At 30.6% G+C, this 20,340-nt stretch overlaps 1 protein-coding gene across 1 annotated transcript; it reads right to left on the bottom strand.

The window, feature by feature from the left end:
- Positions 1-715: 715 nt before the first annotated feature.
- LOC116770174 (uncharacterized) lies at positions 716-20,089 on the bottom strand. The gene is made up of 13 exons (XM_061527872.1): positions 19,784-20,089; positions 18,605-18,974; positions 11,707-11,843; positions 10,861-11,061; positions 9,306-9,542; positions 8,715-8,821; positions 8,342-8,561; positions 7,980-8,129; positions 7,623-7,769; positions 6,606-6,767; positions 3,091-3,305; positions 2,093-3,013; positions 716-2,022 (listed from the first exon to the last, which is right to left on the bottom strand). The coding sequence occupies exons 2-13, from the start codon at positions 18,903-18,905 to the stop codon at positions 1,479-1,481; spliced, it is 3,342 nt and encodes a 1,113-aa protein (XP_061383856.1). The 5' UTR covers positions 18,906-18,974; positions 19,784-20,089; the 3' UTR covers positions 716-1,478.
- Positions 20,090-20,340: the final 251 nt, after the last annotated feature.

The following is a 20,340-nucleotide window of genomic DNA, read 5'->3' as shown; positions in this document are numbered from 1 at the left end:
ATTGCGTTATTTATGTTTTATTTTTGTCAGTAATCTATTTTTATTGCCAGTTTACGTACATGAAATGCAATAAAAAAGTTTGTGAAATAATTAACAATATTTTAGCGACAATTATATTATAACGTCTTTGTTTAATTTTTAGCAATCTCCCGTTTCCTTTGTAGATTTGATTATTTCATCTTATAGTTCAGTTGGCGCAGTATTCGTTACGCCAACGAAGTAGACGGGCTTATGCAGTCTGAACCAGTAATGTAATTATTTAATAAGACAAATACGAATTAGCTGAACAGTATTGACATAAATTTTCTCTTTTTGACGTTCCCAAAGAGCTATTATTTTTTTATTCTTTGAAGAAAACCCCTATTATATATATCATACTAAAAACAGCGATAATTTGAGTAGGGTTACTTAACAGAGGCTACAAGATTATTACAAAGTCAGAAAACTTGAATCATCATTTTGTATTACAGGACGACGAATGCTTGCTTGAATAACATTTCAAGCTTACTTAATATTATATAGGATTTTATGGAAATCAGTCCTGTTTCTGACCAATAAGTCCATATTAAATTTGTTAATATATCTAACCATCTACAATTTTATCGTTGCTAAGTAATCGCTATACTTTGAAATATAAAAAAAACTTAATGAATAAAAAGCCAGGTAGGTTAGAAGCAAAATAGAATTCTACTAAAGAAAACATTATTTTATTTTTAGAAATTACTTTATTAATATCTCCTTTAATCGGAAACTTCTTACAGACTTTAAAAATCCTTAGTCTATAATTTATTTACATTCAGTTGTTGATACTTATACAATACATACACACATTTTAGGAAACTATATGGTACACCAGAGATTTATATTATAGTTCTTATTGACTTATTTACCTTTTTACAGTCTATATCACATTTCATTTTATAACTAATCATTACAGAATTTCATTTTTAGCTATAAAGGAATTGCGAAGAAAAGTTACAAATATCCATAAAACAAACATCTTAATATAATACTGCTTTAACGAATATAAAACTTTTCTGTAATTGTAAAATGTTTTTATGCAGCACTAACCACCTACTAAAAGTATAGATTAATGATTTAACTCGTATCTTAAAATTGTATTGTCAAGCATTTTATGTACATTCAGATATGTTATTTGGTGAGAAGTTTTAACAATAGTAAAACAAGGAACTGATATTGATATCGGAAGGCAGTTCAGGTAAGCTATATTGGTTTTTATATTTATATGTAAAATTATGTAATAATTGGATGACACCTTATTAATATTGATTAATATTCTGTTTATGTCGTATGAAAATTGTGACTAAACAATTGTTCAAAACTGTTAGGGAGGCACTTTTGCCAGTTCAGTCTTCAATATAAAGGTTATAAATAAACGTAACTTGACAAAATCAAAGCTTTAGGCTATAAGTAGCTTTAATAGCTGTTCTGGGGTTTCTAAGTCATCGAGATAAGGGTCAACAAAATCCGTCTTTTAGATCTGGATAGCCTACGTCTGGCATTCTTCTAGATCCAGTGCCTCTATTATTTTCCATTCGATTACACCGACCAGCGCGCCCTAAGCTAGCATACCTCGTGTCGGCTAGCTTATCTTTTTGAGCTACTTCATCATAATACCTAACATCATTGAGCCCCGCACTATATTTTTGACTTAAACTGTATTTATCTATTGTAGCATATTTTTGTACAGTTGCGTATTGACGATTAGCTTCTGGAACGCCATTACTTTTTGAACGATCATAAGGTCTTTCTTCAGGTGGAAGCGCGTCGTCGAGTCTTGCCTTAAACTCCTTATCTTTTTTTCTTCGTCGTTTACATGCACATAAACCAATTGCGATAGCACAAATAAGAAGTCCCATACCGGCCACAGCCGCAACATATGGTGACGGCAAGGACAACTTAAAAGAACAGTTTGAGTCATCTTCGTCGTAACCAGAAGGGCAATGAGGACTGCCATCACACCATAATGTAATAGGAATACAGGCATTCAACTCTGGGCAGCTAGAAAAAAAAAAAGTTAGTATTTTTCATAGCAATAAAATTTGTGGAGATCTTTGTTTCAATTACTTACTTATGATGGCAATCTAAATTAACCGATAAAGGCAAAATGTTTGACCCTGGATCATGGTCAATAGATGGCTTTTTCATAACTTCTATCCATTTGATTGAGTAATCGGTTTGTTCGTGTTGTAGAAAATCAATTACGTAGCTCTTAGCATGAGGTTTTAATGATGATTCTATTGTTGTTTGTGATGATTTCCATCCTGGCGAATACAAATCTAAAGTGTTAGAATCTTTAGGACAAATTTCTCTGTGAATTGAAGTATCTCGTGCTTCGTATATAAATAGTCGATTTGGTGTAGGACAAAATGGTGAGGTAGGCGTTATTTCATATCCCGGTACTTTGATATATAGATATCTACCCTGTAAAGGTGTTACATCATCCCCTCCAGGTTCTATCAACCAAGGTCTATGAACACAAGCAACTTCTGCTCTGACGCTTTCTGATATAACATTTCTGTCACCCATTATTTCTGGAGTTACAGACGCTTCTCTGTTGTCATACAATCTTATTTCCCCACTGCTTCCTCTTAATCGTCTATCACCCCAACCAGTAGAACAAACACTTTCGTCCCCGGGGCCAGTGGGAATAAATTTATATTCACCTTCAAATTGAAAATCGTCATAATCTTCAGTTATGTTCATCATAGTCACAGTAAAATTAACTTCTACGACGGGAGCTGTAAGCGTGTGAACGTTAAGAGGTTCGGAGCGATTTGTACATAAACAATCTCTTTGTATAGGGATCCCTTCCCAAGGATATTCAGTTATAATAATCTGAGCTAAACCTTCCCCACCTATTATTCTTTTAATTGGCCTATCACAAACCCATCGGCTTGTCTTGGAATCTTTATGAGTACTACAAATTTTATTTCCAAAATATGTGTTTGTAAACGTTAACTGTATTCTTTCTCCATGCTTAGCTTCAAATCTGTAAGGGCAAAACAATTCAAATAATATTTGGAAAATTTTGTATCCTAGTTAAGTTTTCTAAGTAACGACTATTACCTTAAAATACAAGTCAAATTTTGAGATCCACCTCGCCCATAGTAAAATATAGCTCGGGGAGCTTGAAATCTTCCAGAATATGTGAGTGCTGATTTAAAAACTCTATCACACGCTGACTGAGAGTCCACTAATGGTTGACCTTGCTCACTCACATCTACGAATTCATATCGCAAGACGAAAGAGACAGGATATAATGCTGAACCTTGACGTAGCTCCTGTTGAAAAATAAAACTGCCTTAATTCACATCCCTTATCAGCATTTTCGAAAAATAATCGTGAAAAATCATTATGATAGACTTTGCTTCCATTTCATCTGTTATAAAATTTATATGTTGTACGATAATAATACACATTAAACAAGTAAGAAATTATAAACAGTAAAATTCGAACACATCTGACTTATATACCTTGTACGCACAAAACGGTAAGAGACTATTTCGATTTTCTACTACTGCACCGGTCTGTATTATTATAATCAATAACTCAATAAAAATATCCGAGTTAAAACGATCAGTAAGTACATTTAAATGATACAAATCAGATAAAGAAAGTTGAACCCCAATATTGAATAATATTGCGTATACAAAGAAAACTTTTAATATTTAGTTAGGAAACTTGCTTCAGTCCTTCCTGTGTTGAATTTAATATTGAATAATAAAGCAGCTCCCAACTAGTGACTTTAACAACTTGCTTAAGACCAGGTTTCCTATATTAACAAGGACGCTCTACTTCCCGTGCTTGATAAGAATATTAATGTTAACTAGCGTGTTTTGATTATAACATGAAATTCAAAAATTAAACCAACAAAGCTAAACATCATAAAATATTCGAAAACATAAAAATATTAAAATTTTCATAACCATATTTCTAACAAAGTGCTATATTTTTCTCAGGGTAGGTTAAGGCAAAAAGACCCAGATATTTTTGAAAAAAATATATTTGTATAGAGTCGTAAATAAAACTATTTTGATCCTGTTAAAAATTATCCATAAATAATTATCATGCTTATTTCTATTGACATGTATGAAATTATTATTAGAAAATGTAACTGGGATATTAAAAACAAAATTAAAGCTACAGCTCATTTGAGACAGGAAAAATCGATATTTTTATCCGTAATACATACTTTGCAATGTCCACTACTTGCGACCTGCAATAGTTGCAGACGCTACTTTTCCTTTGGGAGTATGAGAATTATTAATATTAAAATCTGTGCAAGACTTCTTACCTCGAGATGGCACTCACAAGAGATGCTAAATTATAAGTAATACTTACATAGCTCTGTCCAAGTTCTATGTATTTAATTTAGTTGTAATAAAGTTGCTCTTAAACTTTTTCCCCATAAATATCAAGAAAAAAAAAATCACAATCTTTTATCGTGTTTGTCAAAGAAAATACAACACAAGTTATAAATTTTTATAACGTATGAGTTATGGTACTTGACGGTTAAAGTATTATCTGTTCTGTACAAAACAAATTTGAAGATTAATGGTAAAGTCAATACGATTACGCAATATTACAGAGGGTTTAGTATCGAATCTTATATAATATTCCGCTCACGTAATCGACAAAAGCCGAGAATATGTCAGCGTCGGGAACGATTTGTGGCTTGTCTCGTGCGCGATCGGCAAGGTCTCGTATTATGGTTTAGCAAATTGAGATATTTTACTAAAGCCCTGTATATATTTGAACTAAACAAAGGTTATTTTATTTTTTCTTTAGACAGATTTGTTAACTTTTTTGCTATCTTAACAAAATAATAATTATTATTCCTCACAGTTTTGTAGAATTTAAAAATGAAGGTATTTTAAAATTCTGAATTAAATGAAATAATTCTTAAAATCTTTGTTTATGATATGTAAACAGATTGTTATTTGTATTTGTTTCCGGTAAAAAAATTTGAATATATATTATCCGATATCAAAAGTTCCTTTACAATTTCTTAAAATAAAAAACGCTATTAGGGTAGGCCTGGAATATATTTATTATTTCTTTTTGATAATATTTCTTTGAACGTAGTTAGTAAGCTCGGCTTACTAACTACGTAAGTAGACAAGGAAATGAACGAGTCTGTTTCTAATAGTATTACAATTCTCTGAAACTGGTTTATCTGCACCCTAAACAGGAGTTTTCCGTATCCTTCATACGGTTCTATTTATGAATTTTTGTTTATTTTGTCTCACCAACAATTTATATATGAAAATCTTTAAACAGAATAGACAAGTAAATGGATGCAATATCTTAAAAATTTATGTCAATAACACAAGCAAGGCCACAGGAATTACTTTATTTATCTTTACTTATAATCCAATTTAATTGATAATGTTTTTTTCCACTCAAAAGAGTTAACTCTCAAATAAGCTCCAAATAAACTTTGTTAAAATCGGATGAAGAAACTAAGATCTCCCAAACAACTACTCTTTATAAGACGACTTTATAAGACTTCGATTTTTCTTTTGTTAGTCAGTACTGTTGGTATTCTAAGGAATGGAAAATATTTTATTTTAACTCCCGTTATTCTTTTTGAAATCATACTTGTCACTTCTTAAAACGATAGACAGAAACTACAGCCTTTTCAAGCAGCCCTTTATTTATAAAAAAAAGGGTACGGGATAATTTTATTACGCGTTTCAGTAAAAGTCTATGCTTCGTTTTGATTACACCATACATAGTGGATGAACGACGTAGACAGTTATAAACGGTATCAAGTCTCACCGTCTGTTTTGATACTAATGGCATCTCCGAGCACTGTTTGTGCGTTATATTTTTCATAGAAGTGCATGCTACGTCATGTTACTCTATGCATAGCTGAGCAGACTGAAATGGAAGCACAATGTTTGCGATGTCATGAAAAGAACCCGAAAGAACTTTACAAAAGGATTTTATACATCCTCGGTGAATGGTAAGTAAACTTATTTAGACGTCCTTTATTTCAGAATTTTTACTTGCTAATTCATATAATTAAAAATAGTTTCATGTAACGTAACGGATTTTCTTTAACATTCCAAAATGTTGGTGATGAATTATGTATACTGTACAGTGTACAATACAAGCATAATAATAATATTTGAAAGTACACATCTAATTCAAATCTAGGTTTGAAAGCAATACATCCTCGCGGGATAGATGTTAACTGTAATATTCTGTTGTCACCTTAACACATGCCCGTGATACGTTGAAACCAAATTAATTGCAGCGGGTAGAGTTTCTCGTTCGACGTGTACATGATTGATACAAAGCACAGAACTATAATGCTCATTGTTCATTGTTTCTAATTTATTGTTTTCATCGATTATCATTAAACTATAGAATTATGCTAATAAATAAACTTGTAAATGTAATAAATATGCTAAGAAAGAGTTCAAAAAAGTTTTCTTTTATGTAACTCAAGTAACTTGACATATTTGAGTTGCATTATTTCTGTATTCTTTATTTTGATAAGGTATCGACATATATATTAACGCGATATTAAATAAGTTTTTTATGCTTGGGACCTTAATTATATTACTTTATACCTGCAAAATAGTAAGCGCTGGTCCTGTTGTGATGTAGCTTTCTGTGGGAGCACAAGGCCTGGTGGCGCGCGTAGCGTTTGATAGTAGCGCATGGTCACACAGACGCGGAGATTCCTCTCGACAAAATGAACCGAGAAGAGATTTCTTGTCACTCATTTCCAACTGTATAGATACAAAATATTTATTTAAGTTGTAATCTTATTTCAAATAAGAAATACGCTTTTCTGTAATAGCATAAAGGAAATGTGATTTTATTTGGAATACAATGAAAAAATATTTTCTTGTTTTCAACACCAGTAAGCCATATTTAAACAGTTGCAATAATGTTTTCTGTAGTGAAGAATAAAGCGTGACCCAGTTCTGAAGTACACAATCTACGGGCAGGAAGTGATTTGCTCCAGCCAGGTGCACTATTTACTCAGACTATCCTCTAGCTAGGAAACTTTTCTGATTAAAGTGCCAACAAAAAATTACTTGAGTGGAGCGCTCATCCATTCTTAATGCAAACGGTGGAATGTCGAATGAAAATAACAAAACACCGCACTGCAGTCCAGAGTGAAATCACTGTCCGGTAAGACTGCTCAGACACATTAAAGAAAATTAATGTTTGGCTCCCAACGTCAAGTGGGGAGGTAGCGGAAAAGTGAAATGGAATGTATAAAAGCAGTAACAGCGCCACCCAATTTTATATCGTTTCTGTATTTGTACCATCGCATTAGTCTTTTCAACTACTGAAGTTTCGCAACGCTAAGTTATTCCACATTTCATTACGGTACTGGTTCCGTTTTGCTTTTTAGAAAAGGAGATTAAATTTATTTCTAGCTTTTTAATTTTAAAAACATAGCAATTTTTAAATTAAAAATATTTTTTTCGTGCACTTAATATGCCTGTGTTTTTAACATAAAATAAGAAATCATAAATGACTTCAATGTTAAGATTTACTTAAAACATACATCTAAAGGATAAAAGTTTTGTCAGTTTATAAATAAAATCAACAGAGAAAGTCAATCTAGACACCTTTCTATCAAGATCTGCATCAGGTGCCGCACCATCCCAAATAGTGAGTTGTGAAGAGCAATCCTTTTGTTGATCGAATCCCGCCGGCTCCGAGCCCGCAGCGTGGTACTTAACAAACGATACCCATACTATTTCGTTTGGACGACCCTGAGATAATAAATCTAGTAAATAGCTGATAGCTAACAGGTATTCCACATCGAACCATTAGTGATAAATCCTTGGCAAATAAGACTTTACAGCTCATTGATAATAATAAAAAGGTGTTTTGCTCTTCTAATATTTTCAAAGGCATTTCTTTAAAATTGTTAATGACATTCTTTTAAAAATATTTTAGGTCATATCAAAGTGTTTACTTACTTGAAAGTAATACACACAAGATGTATTTGGTGGCAAGGAGTGTCGTGGATTTCTTAACACCCCGCTTGTCTTGTCAGAGGAGCGTAAAACAAACCGACAACGACCATCTGAACTCACGTACGAATGGGAATCTCTGTCCACGTACAACACCTGGCAAGAATAATATTGGTAATATAAACACAAAGACTCCCGTGTGTGATTTGGGATTTATTTTCTTTATTTCATGCCAGAATTCTTATGAGGAAATATTGGTTCATATATTCGTTTTCTTTTATGTAATCTATAACTGAACAAATTTTGCTAAGAGCTACTTGTATGGAAAGATTTATTTAAACTTCAATGAGTAATAAAGATTTGTTTACCTGAACTTCAAGCTCAAAACCAGGTAAATAACTGAGTGGAACTGGATGAAAAGGATTATCATAAGGTGAGGTATGAAACTCTAGTAACATATTAGGCCCTCTGCTAACTATGTCAGGAACTGCGTCTCCTCCACAAAGTCTAACTAGAACCGGATAGTCTCTTGTAGGTCCATCCCAAACTGTTAGATAATCCTGAACGACATTACATTGGTCCCAAATCCTGTAAAAATGTTCTCTGTATCTTTTTCTTTGTAGTACGGATATACTGTTTATATTTATTTAGTAGGAATATTGTAATATTAATGGTAAATAAATATAAAAAGTTCTATCTATTAATCTAGTGCTTATCCACAGTTTTAGTTTTATAACTTACTTTAAAACTCGTTGGCTTCTATCATATTTGACAATTTGATCTTTGATATGTATTTTGTGACTATTTGTTTGTCTCACGGCCAAAAGAACATGTTTATCTGCTGGTATCTGGAAGATAATATGAAATGGAATAACAATGTAAATAAACCATTCATTTCAATAATAGCCAAAAGGCTTATTCGGCTTACGCATTGTTTGAATCGTTATGATATACAGAGCAAAATACGTACGAATGTGGTAAACTCTAGTGTGAATTTTAAATTAAATATTAATACGAAGCGCCGCAGGAAACACGCGGACTTACACGATGTGTGAAATACTCGTTTTAATGTATATTCGTGACACCCTTAACCCAAATGTAAAGGCTTATATAATTTTACACTTCTGTTTTAGACGCCTTTTAATTTCCATGCTAAAGACGTACAGAGAAGCTCCATTTTAATCAGAAATTATTTTGTTTTGCGAAACAACTTTCCGGTGGTTACGCGAAATAGAAATGTATTGAAAAAGCTTTGAGAGTATTTTTTTCAGCAGATATGTGAGAAAAACGTTTTGAAGGAAAACTTTGTTGACGCGATTTTATATACTTTACCTTTGTGTGTTCAATGCGGTATGTACACGTCGCATTACGTGGATATACTCCAGGAAAGTTTGGTGACTGGATGCGGCATGCGCGTAGATCACAGTCGCTCAGTATGCGGTCGCAATAGGTGCCAGAGACTCGTTCCCCCCTCCATGCCCCCACAGTCGCGTTACCGTACCGCAATCTAGCTTCGCTTCGTCTTAGAAACTTGTATGCCAACTTGAAGTCGAAATTGTACCCAACACCCTAAAACCAAGCATCACTTGTAATTGTTACTGTCATTTATAATTGCTCAAATGGTAATTGCTTTTCTATGTTATATTGTTTGAAATGATTAAATGACAAAGAGTGACTAAGAGGACGACATTATAATATTTCAATATGTAATTTTCACCTTTAAGTTATTTAATTATTTTAGTTTTGGGATTTTTCAAAGGCTTACACGAGATAATGCTAATGTTAATATTTTTTCAAGCTAATTGTAATTTTGTTTATTATTACTGTGTTGTAGTAATGAAATATAAATTAATGTCACGTGGTGCCCAATTTTATTATGTTCTTAAATTGATTTTGTATATTAATGCGAAATTTAACGGAAAATCCACATGAATAAAGTTATTTTCAACAGATTCTACGAAGTGGATAAATAACGTTATTAAATAATCAAATTAGGTTGTTATAATATTCATTATCTTTATTGGGGACATATCCAGCGGTCCGGAGGGTGTCGGTAGTCATCGCTTAATTAATTGATTGAAAGTTTAACCCTTGGCATATAATATGCTAAAACGAGATAAAGGAAGGGCAGTGAACCTTTAAAACTAGGGCGTCGTGAAATATTAGTCAAGTCACAAGTGAAAACGTGTAGTTAGTTATGTGTTGTCAGTAGAACATAAATGGGGTGCTTACTAAGATACTCTTAATGATGATTAATACTGTTCATTTATGGATTAACTTTGCGATGTGCCCAAATTGTTAATTAGCGAGTTAGTCAACGTAAAGGACAAAATGTTTACACATTTGATAAACTTTAGCAACTTTGGCTTTGATGCAAGTTTATTTAGTACTGACTTAACATACAAACTTGAACTTGACTTCATTATTTTTATTAATAATTACATTAAAATGTCATAAAACTGTTTTCTTATTATGTTTTAATTATTGCTTTTCTTGTGAAAAATTTTACGAAGGATTTTTATGCAATAAAACTACTGACACCATTAAAATATTTATATTAAGCAAACGATTCAAACCAGTTTTATTCAGAATTACTCGTTATTCTGTTATAACGTAGAACTTTAATAGCTTTGATGATAAAAATTTATATATATTTTACTGCAAGGTTGAACGCAGACCCAAATATCAATCAATACTTAATGACACCCACATAACAACTTTATAATTGCTGCATTGACGAAGTCGCTTCCGTAATTACTACACAAATGATCTTTACATTGTTATATATACAAATGGTTGACTGACATAGGCTATTTGTAATTTTAATTAAAATTTTTGAGATTTGAAACATATGGCAAAAATTAAAAATTATATATTAGATTAATACCTGCTGGCTCAGTCTATCCAAACGGAGAGTCATATTTATAGAGTCTGATTCGCTAAAGTATACAGTATAACCCCATGCTGAGCCACACCATTGACCCATCGGTGGTGATGAACTTCTCTCAACTATTGTCATGTGTCCATCCGGACATCCATCAGAGGTAAACGATACAAATTTACCCACCGTGAAAGTGTCGAATGTAAGCTGAAACAAGATTAAAGTTGGGGAACTTTGGTCCGCTGTAGACATCGTACCTGAACACCATGTTTGCGTGTAGCCAAACGCAAGGCTATTTCACAATTGTACAATAATTTTATAAACGCAATAAATAATTTTAATTGTATTTTTACGACTAGCAGCTTTCAATTATTTTATTTCATAACTATTTTTTATACTATATTTTTCAATGAATTCTTTAAATTCTCTCTACAGTGTTTCTGATGAAAGTATTAGTAACAAGAAATATTTATTATAAAGTATTGTTATAATTTAAAACTAATTATTGCGAAATGCCTCATGTTCATGTTGCTACTTTCACAAAAAGAATTTAAATACCTTCCATTATTATATAAACCCTAGACGGAACGAAATGCGAATATGAATCTAGTGTAATTTTTCAAAATCCAATTAGGGCTTTAGTTTATAAAACAGCAATTATTTTTATTAATTAAGTTGTTCCTGGATATAAGTGTGTGAGTGTATAAAGTAACATGTTAATTAATCTAAGTTCCCCTTTCCGCTGCTTATAAATAATGGGCTTATCCAAATTAAAAAAAAAAAACAATGAAACTTTCAAAACTTTTTTTCTATATGTGTATTTATTAAAAGTAATACATTTCTAATAAATACCTGTATAATATCGCCATAGTTGCCGCCATTAGCAGTAAAATTTAGATGACAGACAAATGGAAGATGATCCTCTCTCGGCCTACGAACCTCCAGTTCGTAAGTACGGCCGACATCTCCCATGTATGTTCTGTTACAAGCTGCAAAAAAATATACATTAATGGTCAATTTACATTTTAACAAAATTGAGAAAAAATATCATCAAATGTTTTAACAGGTGAAACCATTATGTGAAACAGTGGAATCTATCTGTCATTCAACGTTGCTATAAATATGTACCTTAAAACATAAATTGGAATTAAAATTTACAGAAAGATGTCTAGCATAATTATCATTAGTTATTTGACCATCCTTTTTTGGATTATTAAATTTAAAATTACAATAATACTCAATTTGAATTTTTAAATAAACCACGTCGTTTATTTATATAAATCGCCACAATTTATAATATTATTATCATAAATCTCAGGGTTTAACGAGAGTTGACTTTAAAAAATGTTAACCTTGACCCAGCCTTTACAAACCTAAGCTCTAAAAATTCCTTTGTTCCTTTTCATTTTTTTTAAACCCAAATAATATGCACAATTTGTTTATTATGAAATTCAAAATTAAATTGGCACCTCAATACAATTACTTGACACTCAATGAAGAGCAAATTTACATATATTTTACAACTATGCAGTAGTTAAGATTAACAAACATCTTGTTTAAGACCACTGAAGTAAGACTGTTGTCCGAGAACAAAGACCCGAAGACACTCTAAGTCTTCTATTTCAGGAGCAATTTTAAAATACCATGGATATATTTTCGGAAAATGGAAATAAGACGCAACAAGGCTATAAAATATCTCAAATTTTATATAAAAAAGAATTGTACATTAAAACGACGTAACTAATAAGCCATCAACCTTTTCAAATTGGAACACCACAAAAAAAATCCCTTCTTTGGTACCTTTATTATTGTTAATCCTTTCAACATAGAAATAGGGAAATGAGAAGGAAAATAATTTGAATAAAGCGAAGCGCACAATGGGGAGGCGGCCATATTTTTACAATCTTTTAAAAAAGCCTTTTGTCTGTCCTGACAGCGCATTAAGTACACAGCATAAGACAAGTGTTCACTTCGCCGCTGAACAATATTGCTCGCTTTTATTATTTAGACCTAAATTTGTTTAATGGCTCCGTCTTTTACGATTCTGAAATGGAATACGATTTTGAAATGGAAAACTAAAAGTATAACTAATATGTCATTGAATTCTGTGATAAGGACAGGTTGAAATAAAACGATAGTATTTTATAAGAATACCACCAGTCAAAGAAAAAATATGAACTCATAAATAATAAAATTGAAAATCTCCGTGCAAAAATTATATAAGAAAATATTGTACGCTCTTTCTTCAAGAGGAATTTTCATTTTAAGGACTTCATTTTATACTAAAGAGAAAGACTGGCTAGACTTACTAGCCATCAATTCGGTATATTAGGCAGCAGAGACAGGGTAAAGGCCATAAAATACCAGCAAAATATATTTTTTGGCTACCTTAGAGACTCTCATATAGAAAGGTTCAAGTATAGTCATGTTTGTGTGTGTACTTATGAATTTTTTCTATATACTGCAAAATATTAAAAATTGTTTACAAATATAATTAACAAGACTAAATTAATATGTTTATGATATAATTAGAATTTTCCAGAAATAACCATAGAAACAAATAACTAAATATCTAAATAAGGCACTATTTCCACCGTCAGTGTTTGGTTAATCATAACAGTGCTCTGGTTTTTACTTCTTCGTGATGATTGTAGATGAAGTTTATTCAAAATACAATATGTTTGTTACTAAAATGTTTTCATATTCCCTACCTTTGATAAAATTAATTTAATAATAAAAGTTTCATTTTAAAACTAATTTGATTTGTGCCACCATATATAAGCAAACATATCTATAAGCTTTGTATAATATATACATATATACTAAAGTGTATACCTAGTGCAGCCATAATTTCGGATACATATTAAAATGCATTTGTTTTATAAAATAACATTATTAAAATTTCTACATATTTATTAAAGTTCCAGCAAAAAAAATCTTAAGTTTTTTAAAGTACGTTTCTTATACGTTTTAAAAATTCAAATTAATTAAAAGTTGGAAAAAGAAGACTCTTTATGTAACAGTATTTATAACCAGACTATTTAGTTTAGCTACAATAACATTAGGATATTTTCATAAACAGAATTATTATTTATTTTAATTGTCTTCTAATTATAACATAAAACATACACAAAAATTAAATATCAAAAATATAAAATCTTTTATTTAAATATATTGTTTTTTTAGAGATTCACCAAATCACTTATATGAAATTGTATCTTTTTATTTTATAAACCAAAATAGTTGTGAAATATAAAATAGTATACGTAACCAATTTACATTTAATATTTTAATACAGAAATTTTACAGCCTTTTTTGTATTATTTAAATAAAATTTATGAGTTAGGTATTTCATCTGAGCAGAAATAAACATAACTTACATTCACATACAACTTCTTCTACAAATCCAACTCGAAAATTTAAAGTCACCATACTCTATTTAAGGATTCCCCAAATTATTTATTATAAAAAATGTGTTCATAAGAAACCTAACTCATTACTCTAATCAAACAAGCCAAAAATGCTTTTTTTTCGACTATTTCCTTTCATATAGCTCAACTGGATTTAACTCAATTCATTTGTAATTGCTACTTGTACAACTGAATCAAGAAACTACAATTTAAAAGACAATCTACAAGAGTAACCAAACAAAGAGCGAGCACTAATTATGTGCAAACTGATGAAGGATGCTTGCATTCGTAACATGGAGTATAGACTGACACGTTAGTGATTAAGACTGTCTGTAGTTTCAGTGCTGTCTCAAAGCGAGCAAATATGAAAGCACTTTTCTGTTAGAACAGTTTCTTTAGCGATGAAAGAGATGTGGGTGCAGTCTGTTCCTTTTTTTTTACAACGTTTGCTTTTTAATTTGACATATTTACGTGAAACTCAAATAGAGAAATTTTTGTTTTTATAAATTTTTATTTCTTTTTAATAACTATAACATAAAATTAATAATAGTGCCTAAATATATTAATAAGATTTCGTACACACATCGCAAATTATGTTGATATGTGTATATGGCCAAAAAAATAACATTTACCATAATGTCATATTAACGTTCCAAAACGAAATATGAAAAGGATGTCGTGACAGATTATACGTTTCGGAAACAGCATGGCAAACTTAACACCTTATTAAATGGTACGTGGGTTTTTTGGTAATTGTAGCTCCATTCTGGGCTAATGACTACGTACGTGAACGATAAAAGCGAAAGCTCGTTTCCTACCGCTGTAATTAAAACAGTTTTATTGTTCAACTGAGTTTTGAGTGCTTAAGGCAATTTTTATTCGGGATCATTCGGCTCACGAACTTATCGCAGACACACATTGTGGATGCATTTTTAGTCTAATTTTAATATCACCGTTTTAGCGCACGTATTGCCAATGGTCATTATTTTTCTTTATTTTGTACACAGTATTAAGTGATATAGGCTCTGCTTTCACTGTTAAGGATAGAAGGTCGTAATATATTTGAAACCGTAATTATTATAAATATTTTTAATTGTGGTATTCGTAACATTATGAAAAGAAAAAGAACAATTAATTACTTTAATTTAATTAGTAAAAAATGTGTATTACCTTAGCTAAGTCTTTTTGGGATCTCATTATATATACATATTATAAGTAGTATATAAAATAAGTTGAAGCCGGAACGTAATGATGTAATGTCATCTTCTAGATCTTTAAAAACGACTTTATCCCTGGAGAAGGGGACGCTGGAAATAATCTAGTTCGTTTATTCCCCTTTGTAAGGATATCTGCGAGGTCTTTTGTGTAAGACAATTATCGTTCTGGACATTTTAAGCGCAAAAACGTATTTAAACGGACAGCAAAGCTCAAGTTAGAGTCCCTTTTAATTGGGTGTATTTTGTGTTGGACGTGAAAAACGATTTAAATCTAGAATATTTAAATTGCTTGAAACAAAATCACTATGAATACAGCTTCTGCTCTTAATTTGATTAAATGGAATCTAAATTAAATATACGGCCAATTAATTTTTCAGCTGCATTTCATACAATGCAGGAAATTTTTGTAATCAGATTATATTGTTCTGGTAACACGAACGTAACATGACTTGGCAAGCATGCACAGGGTTATGAATATTACAAGATATTATAAGACAGCCAAGTCTTTCAAACTGACACTATTATGCCAAACTTGTTCTATGATAAGGTGTAACGTCATGTTCTGTAACCCAGACTATAGAATATTATTAAATGTATTCTAGAACATTTAATGTTTAATACTAAAAGTTACTCTAGAATACTTTAATGCTGATTTCAGGTATAAACATTGTGTGCATCACTTTTACATAAAAATAAAGTTAAAAATCAAAACAAGTCCAAATATGCTTCAATATACCACTTAACAGAACTTATACGAAGTATGGTAGATAATTTTACTTCAAGTTGAATGTACACTAAATTAACAGTCTTTGACAAATCCAAATTAGAAATCTCTTAACTGAATTATGGAATCTGTCTCAAAAGAAATCATTTGCTAACTGTAGCATTAAGGTAGTTTGACTTTTAAAGTGGCCAGACTAATGACACAATTAATTGAAATAAAATTATACCAAATATCCGTTTATTTTTATACAAAAATTAATTTTTTCATCAAGTTTTGGTTTTGTTACGTTGCCTAATTATCTTTATAGAAAATATTCTAGCAATCTAGATTCTTATTTATATGGATGACCCGGAATAGGAGGAGGTACCTTTTTAGAGAAGTAGTGTATAGAATAAACAACTGTTTTACTTTTAATATAATTAAATTTCTATGGTACCTAAGACAGTATGTATTTTGAATAAAGAGGAATTCCACGAATACTTAATAAATCCATAATCCATTAGTTACTTATGGACCCAAGAACAGAAATAACACAAATTAGAATACTGTACTGCCACCATTGAAGAACAACTCATGAATTTACCAAATTCCGAAGGAAAGACTAGGTTCACAAGACGTTCTTCGATATATGAAAGCATATAAAATTTTAAGGTGGGGCAACCAAAAAACCAAAACAGGCAACAGTTCACTTTAACCATGTACTGTCTAGTCGTTTAAAGACTCGTTTATAAAACATAGAAAATCGTGATTCGTTGATTGCTAAAATTATGAATGCTATGTTTTTCACATTACTTTTACAGGTTATTTCTAAATATAATACGGTTATTATCAAGAATGTTTTAGTATTTTTTATTTTCGAGAGAAAAATAAAACATTATGATCAACTTATGAATAAAAGATTTAATATTGGAGCGGGACTACGTAATTACTGTCAGTGGAGATAATATTCTTACTGACTCTTTTTTAGTAAATGATATCGTTATATTTCTTTTAAATTCCATTCTCATAAATATTTATGACTATCATTTTGGTATAAATTTTCTTGCCTTCGTTCTATGTAATGAAACTAGTGTATATCCACTATACGGGATTGCTAACAGAATTTATCATACGGATAAATCCAAAGTATTAGTGCAGTTCCGTGTCGTTCGGGTTGAAAATCTTCTCTTCTAACGAGTAGATTTTTGGACTTCTGCCCAAATTGGTGCTTATTGCGTGACAAATAGTGATTAAAAAATTTATCCTTCACCAGGGATATTCTATTGATTTTGAATCATTATTCGATATCATTACTTTGACAAAAGAAAAACAATTTTATGTTTTTTAAATATGTTATATGTGAAAACTGTTGATAAATTACGAACTGGTTTAATAATATGTATGATAAAATAGATTTTGAATATGTTACGATAATTTGACGCATTGAAAATTATGATGGTTTAATGAAAGATAATTATAAAGTTGTTACTTGTTAAAAACAAAGCACCTTAAAAATTTATTAGTTCGTATAAAATTTATGTATTCGAAAATGTAATTTTTTAATACATACGGACATTTCCAATTTCTTAGTGCTTTAATTGATGTAAGGAAACTTCCTTAAGATTTGTCAGCAAAAAAGCTATCTTAAATCCATTAAGTAAGGCAAAATTTACGTCATGGAGTTTATTCAGCTAAGCATTCAAATATAATTAATTCCAGAAATTTGTATAACTAATAAATCATTCAATTGACCTAATTGAAAACCAATTTTGCTGACATAAAGTCGTTCCACATATGAACTGGAATATGATAAGCAATTTTATTGTTTAATGCATTTCATGAAATATGAAACAGAATCCCATGTATGTAGAACACAACCAGCATGAATTCTGTTGTCTCATCTAAATTAGACACGGCACTTCATTTAAATTGTCTAACATACCAATGTTCTGATATGGTGCCTGAAATATTAATGTATCAATCAAAATAGTTTGATTGTTGTTTGTGTTCATAATTTCGCTTGTGATTGTTAGGCCAATATAATTTTGAAATAAAAAAGTGATCAAATCATATTATACAACAATTTTATTATAATTACTTTGAACTTATCAAGATAACAACAAATATTTTTTTTTGCTTTTCATCTAAAACTAACCCACATAATGTTTTATGATGCGAACAATGTAAAAGGTAAAAGTTAATCCAAACAAGTCCGCATGTTTTTATATAAAAGACTTCAGCATCGGGTCCTAAATAATTTTCAAACGATTAAGCTTGGATTTCAATGCAAATATGTGTTTTAGACTACCTCACTTGGGTTCAATGCTAACAATTCGAAATACGAAGAGTTGAGTTAATTCAATTTTACTTTTATCATTTTTCATTTTATATTTAAAAAGTTTGTGATATGAAATACTTACGTGTACACGATTTTGGTTCATCGCTTTTATCTCCGCAGTCATCTTCTCTATTACAGTACTTATCCATCGATATACACTGTCCCGTATCACATAGCAGTTCGCTCAGTCTACACGGACTCTCTGCCACATTTCTCGCCTTAACTTTCACCGGTAACATAATATCAGAGTCTAAACTATCCTCATTAATAAAGTCTTCACTTAAGTCCTGAGGTCTACACAGTTTGAAAGAAAACAAAACTATCATGAAAAATATAGTTCTATTATAATTTGAGATACAATAGATATTTCTTAACAAATCCATCTTCAGGTCTATAAAACTCCTTTTGTTACAACATCCTTCATAATGACAAAGAAAGAATTCTTGATCAATCTGAAACAAAGAACAACGTTTTTAAATAGATAACATTTCAGTAATTTGAAAGAAAATGTTTTTCTCGTCAATTCGATTTAATTACAATTAATTGGCAAAAATATAAAAAAAAGATTAATGAATGTCTTTCATAGATAGAAAGATGTGTCTTACTGAGACAGATAGTCATGACAAATTACAAAGGGCTCACTGGCCCCGTCCCCAAAAACAATTAACTATAGTTAATCCCCATTAATCGCAGAGCCAACTGATGCGTAGTAGCGTTGGCTCGTTTAAAATTAACTTTTCCATTAAGCCTGTTGCGCTAACAATGGACTGTATCGCGTATAGGCTTTACAATATTAATATAGTAACGTTTTAATGTTTACGATGTTTAAACTTCAGTTAGAATCGTGTTATGTAAAAATCTTTTTGCCTTATAGCTAATAATAGCTAAATGTACAGATATTCGATGTGTTTTTGACATGACCTCAGTAAGATGGTAATTAATAGTTATTGTTTTACATATTAATATCAGAAATCGTGGTGATCCTTAAATTATGTTTGAATAATATTTTGTTTGGAGACATAATAAACAATGCATGAACAAACAATAGACACAATAAACAAATACTGACATAAATATTGAAAATTAATTTATTAAAAACTCAAATGCTAGATTACGAAAAGCATCTATATTGGAATCTTAATCTAACAAAATAACAACGTGGGAAATAGGTATCTAAAAATCCAAATTTACACTAAAGGGAAGTTTAATAATAGTGTTTAGTTCTATCCACACATAATACAAAGTTTTATTGGACTCTCACTGTTTAAATCAAATAGGGCAAGAGTTAGTTGATTAAGTAAGAGGATCCGTATCGAATAATAAAAGCAGGTTATCCCTTTCACGCCGATCTATACAATACAATTAATTTTTATATGTTATAAAGTATGAACACAAGACAAAAGATTATTGTTTCAGTTTAGTAAACATAAGTAGCGTAAATCGTATTATATTTAATTAATATCACTTTGTAGTCCCATTGTTCTATCCCTCTATTTTCTTAATTATACGCTAAAAGCCCATTGAGACCTATAATTTTATATATATTTTTAACACAGCCACAATTAATAAAGATGTCACAAAGTTGTAATTTTTATTTTTATATTTTTTAATACAAATACTGACGTATGACTGTCATCTCAAGAATTATTAGCGAGAAGTCTAAGTGTATTTTCAAGTTTGTCTTAATGAGATTTTACTTTTCATAATAACCTATTTTCAAATTCTTTATTTTTATTGTTTTGTTGGTGCTCTTATTTTATATAAATAAAATTTAATTTAAAACCTTCTAGTCGTCTCTGTGTTAATAATGGACAAATT

The sequence above is a fragment of the Danaus plexippus genome (assembly GCF_018135715.1).
Source record: "Danaus plexippus chromosome 13 unlocalized genomic scaffold, MEX_DaPlex mxdp_15, whole genome shotgun sequence".
Classification (NCBI taxonomy): Eukaryota; Metazoa; Arthropoda; class Insecta; order Lepidoptera; family Nymphalidae; genus Danaus; species Danaus plexippus.
This window is presented reverse-complemented; position numbering and strand designations above follow the sequence as displayed.

Bases quoted from the DNA above. Each gene is read 5' to 3' on its own strand.
- LOC116770174 (XM_061527872.1), bottom strand. From the start codon at position 18,905: ATGGATTTGTTAAGAAATATCTATTGTATCTCAAATTATAATAGAACT. The intron at 8,130-8,341 runs GTAAACAAATCT...TATTCTTGCCAG, and splicing joins GTTTTGAGCTTGAAGTTCAG to GTGTTGTACGTGGACAGAGA. The intron at 3,014-3,090 runs GTAATAGTCGTT...TTGCCCTTACAG, and splicing joins AATTTGACTTGTATTTTAAG to ATTTGAAGCTAAGCATGGAG.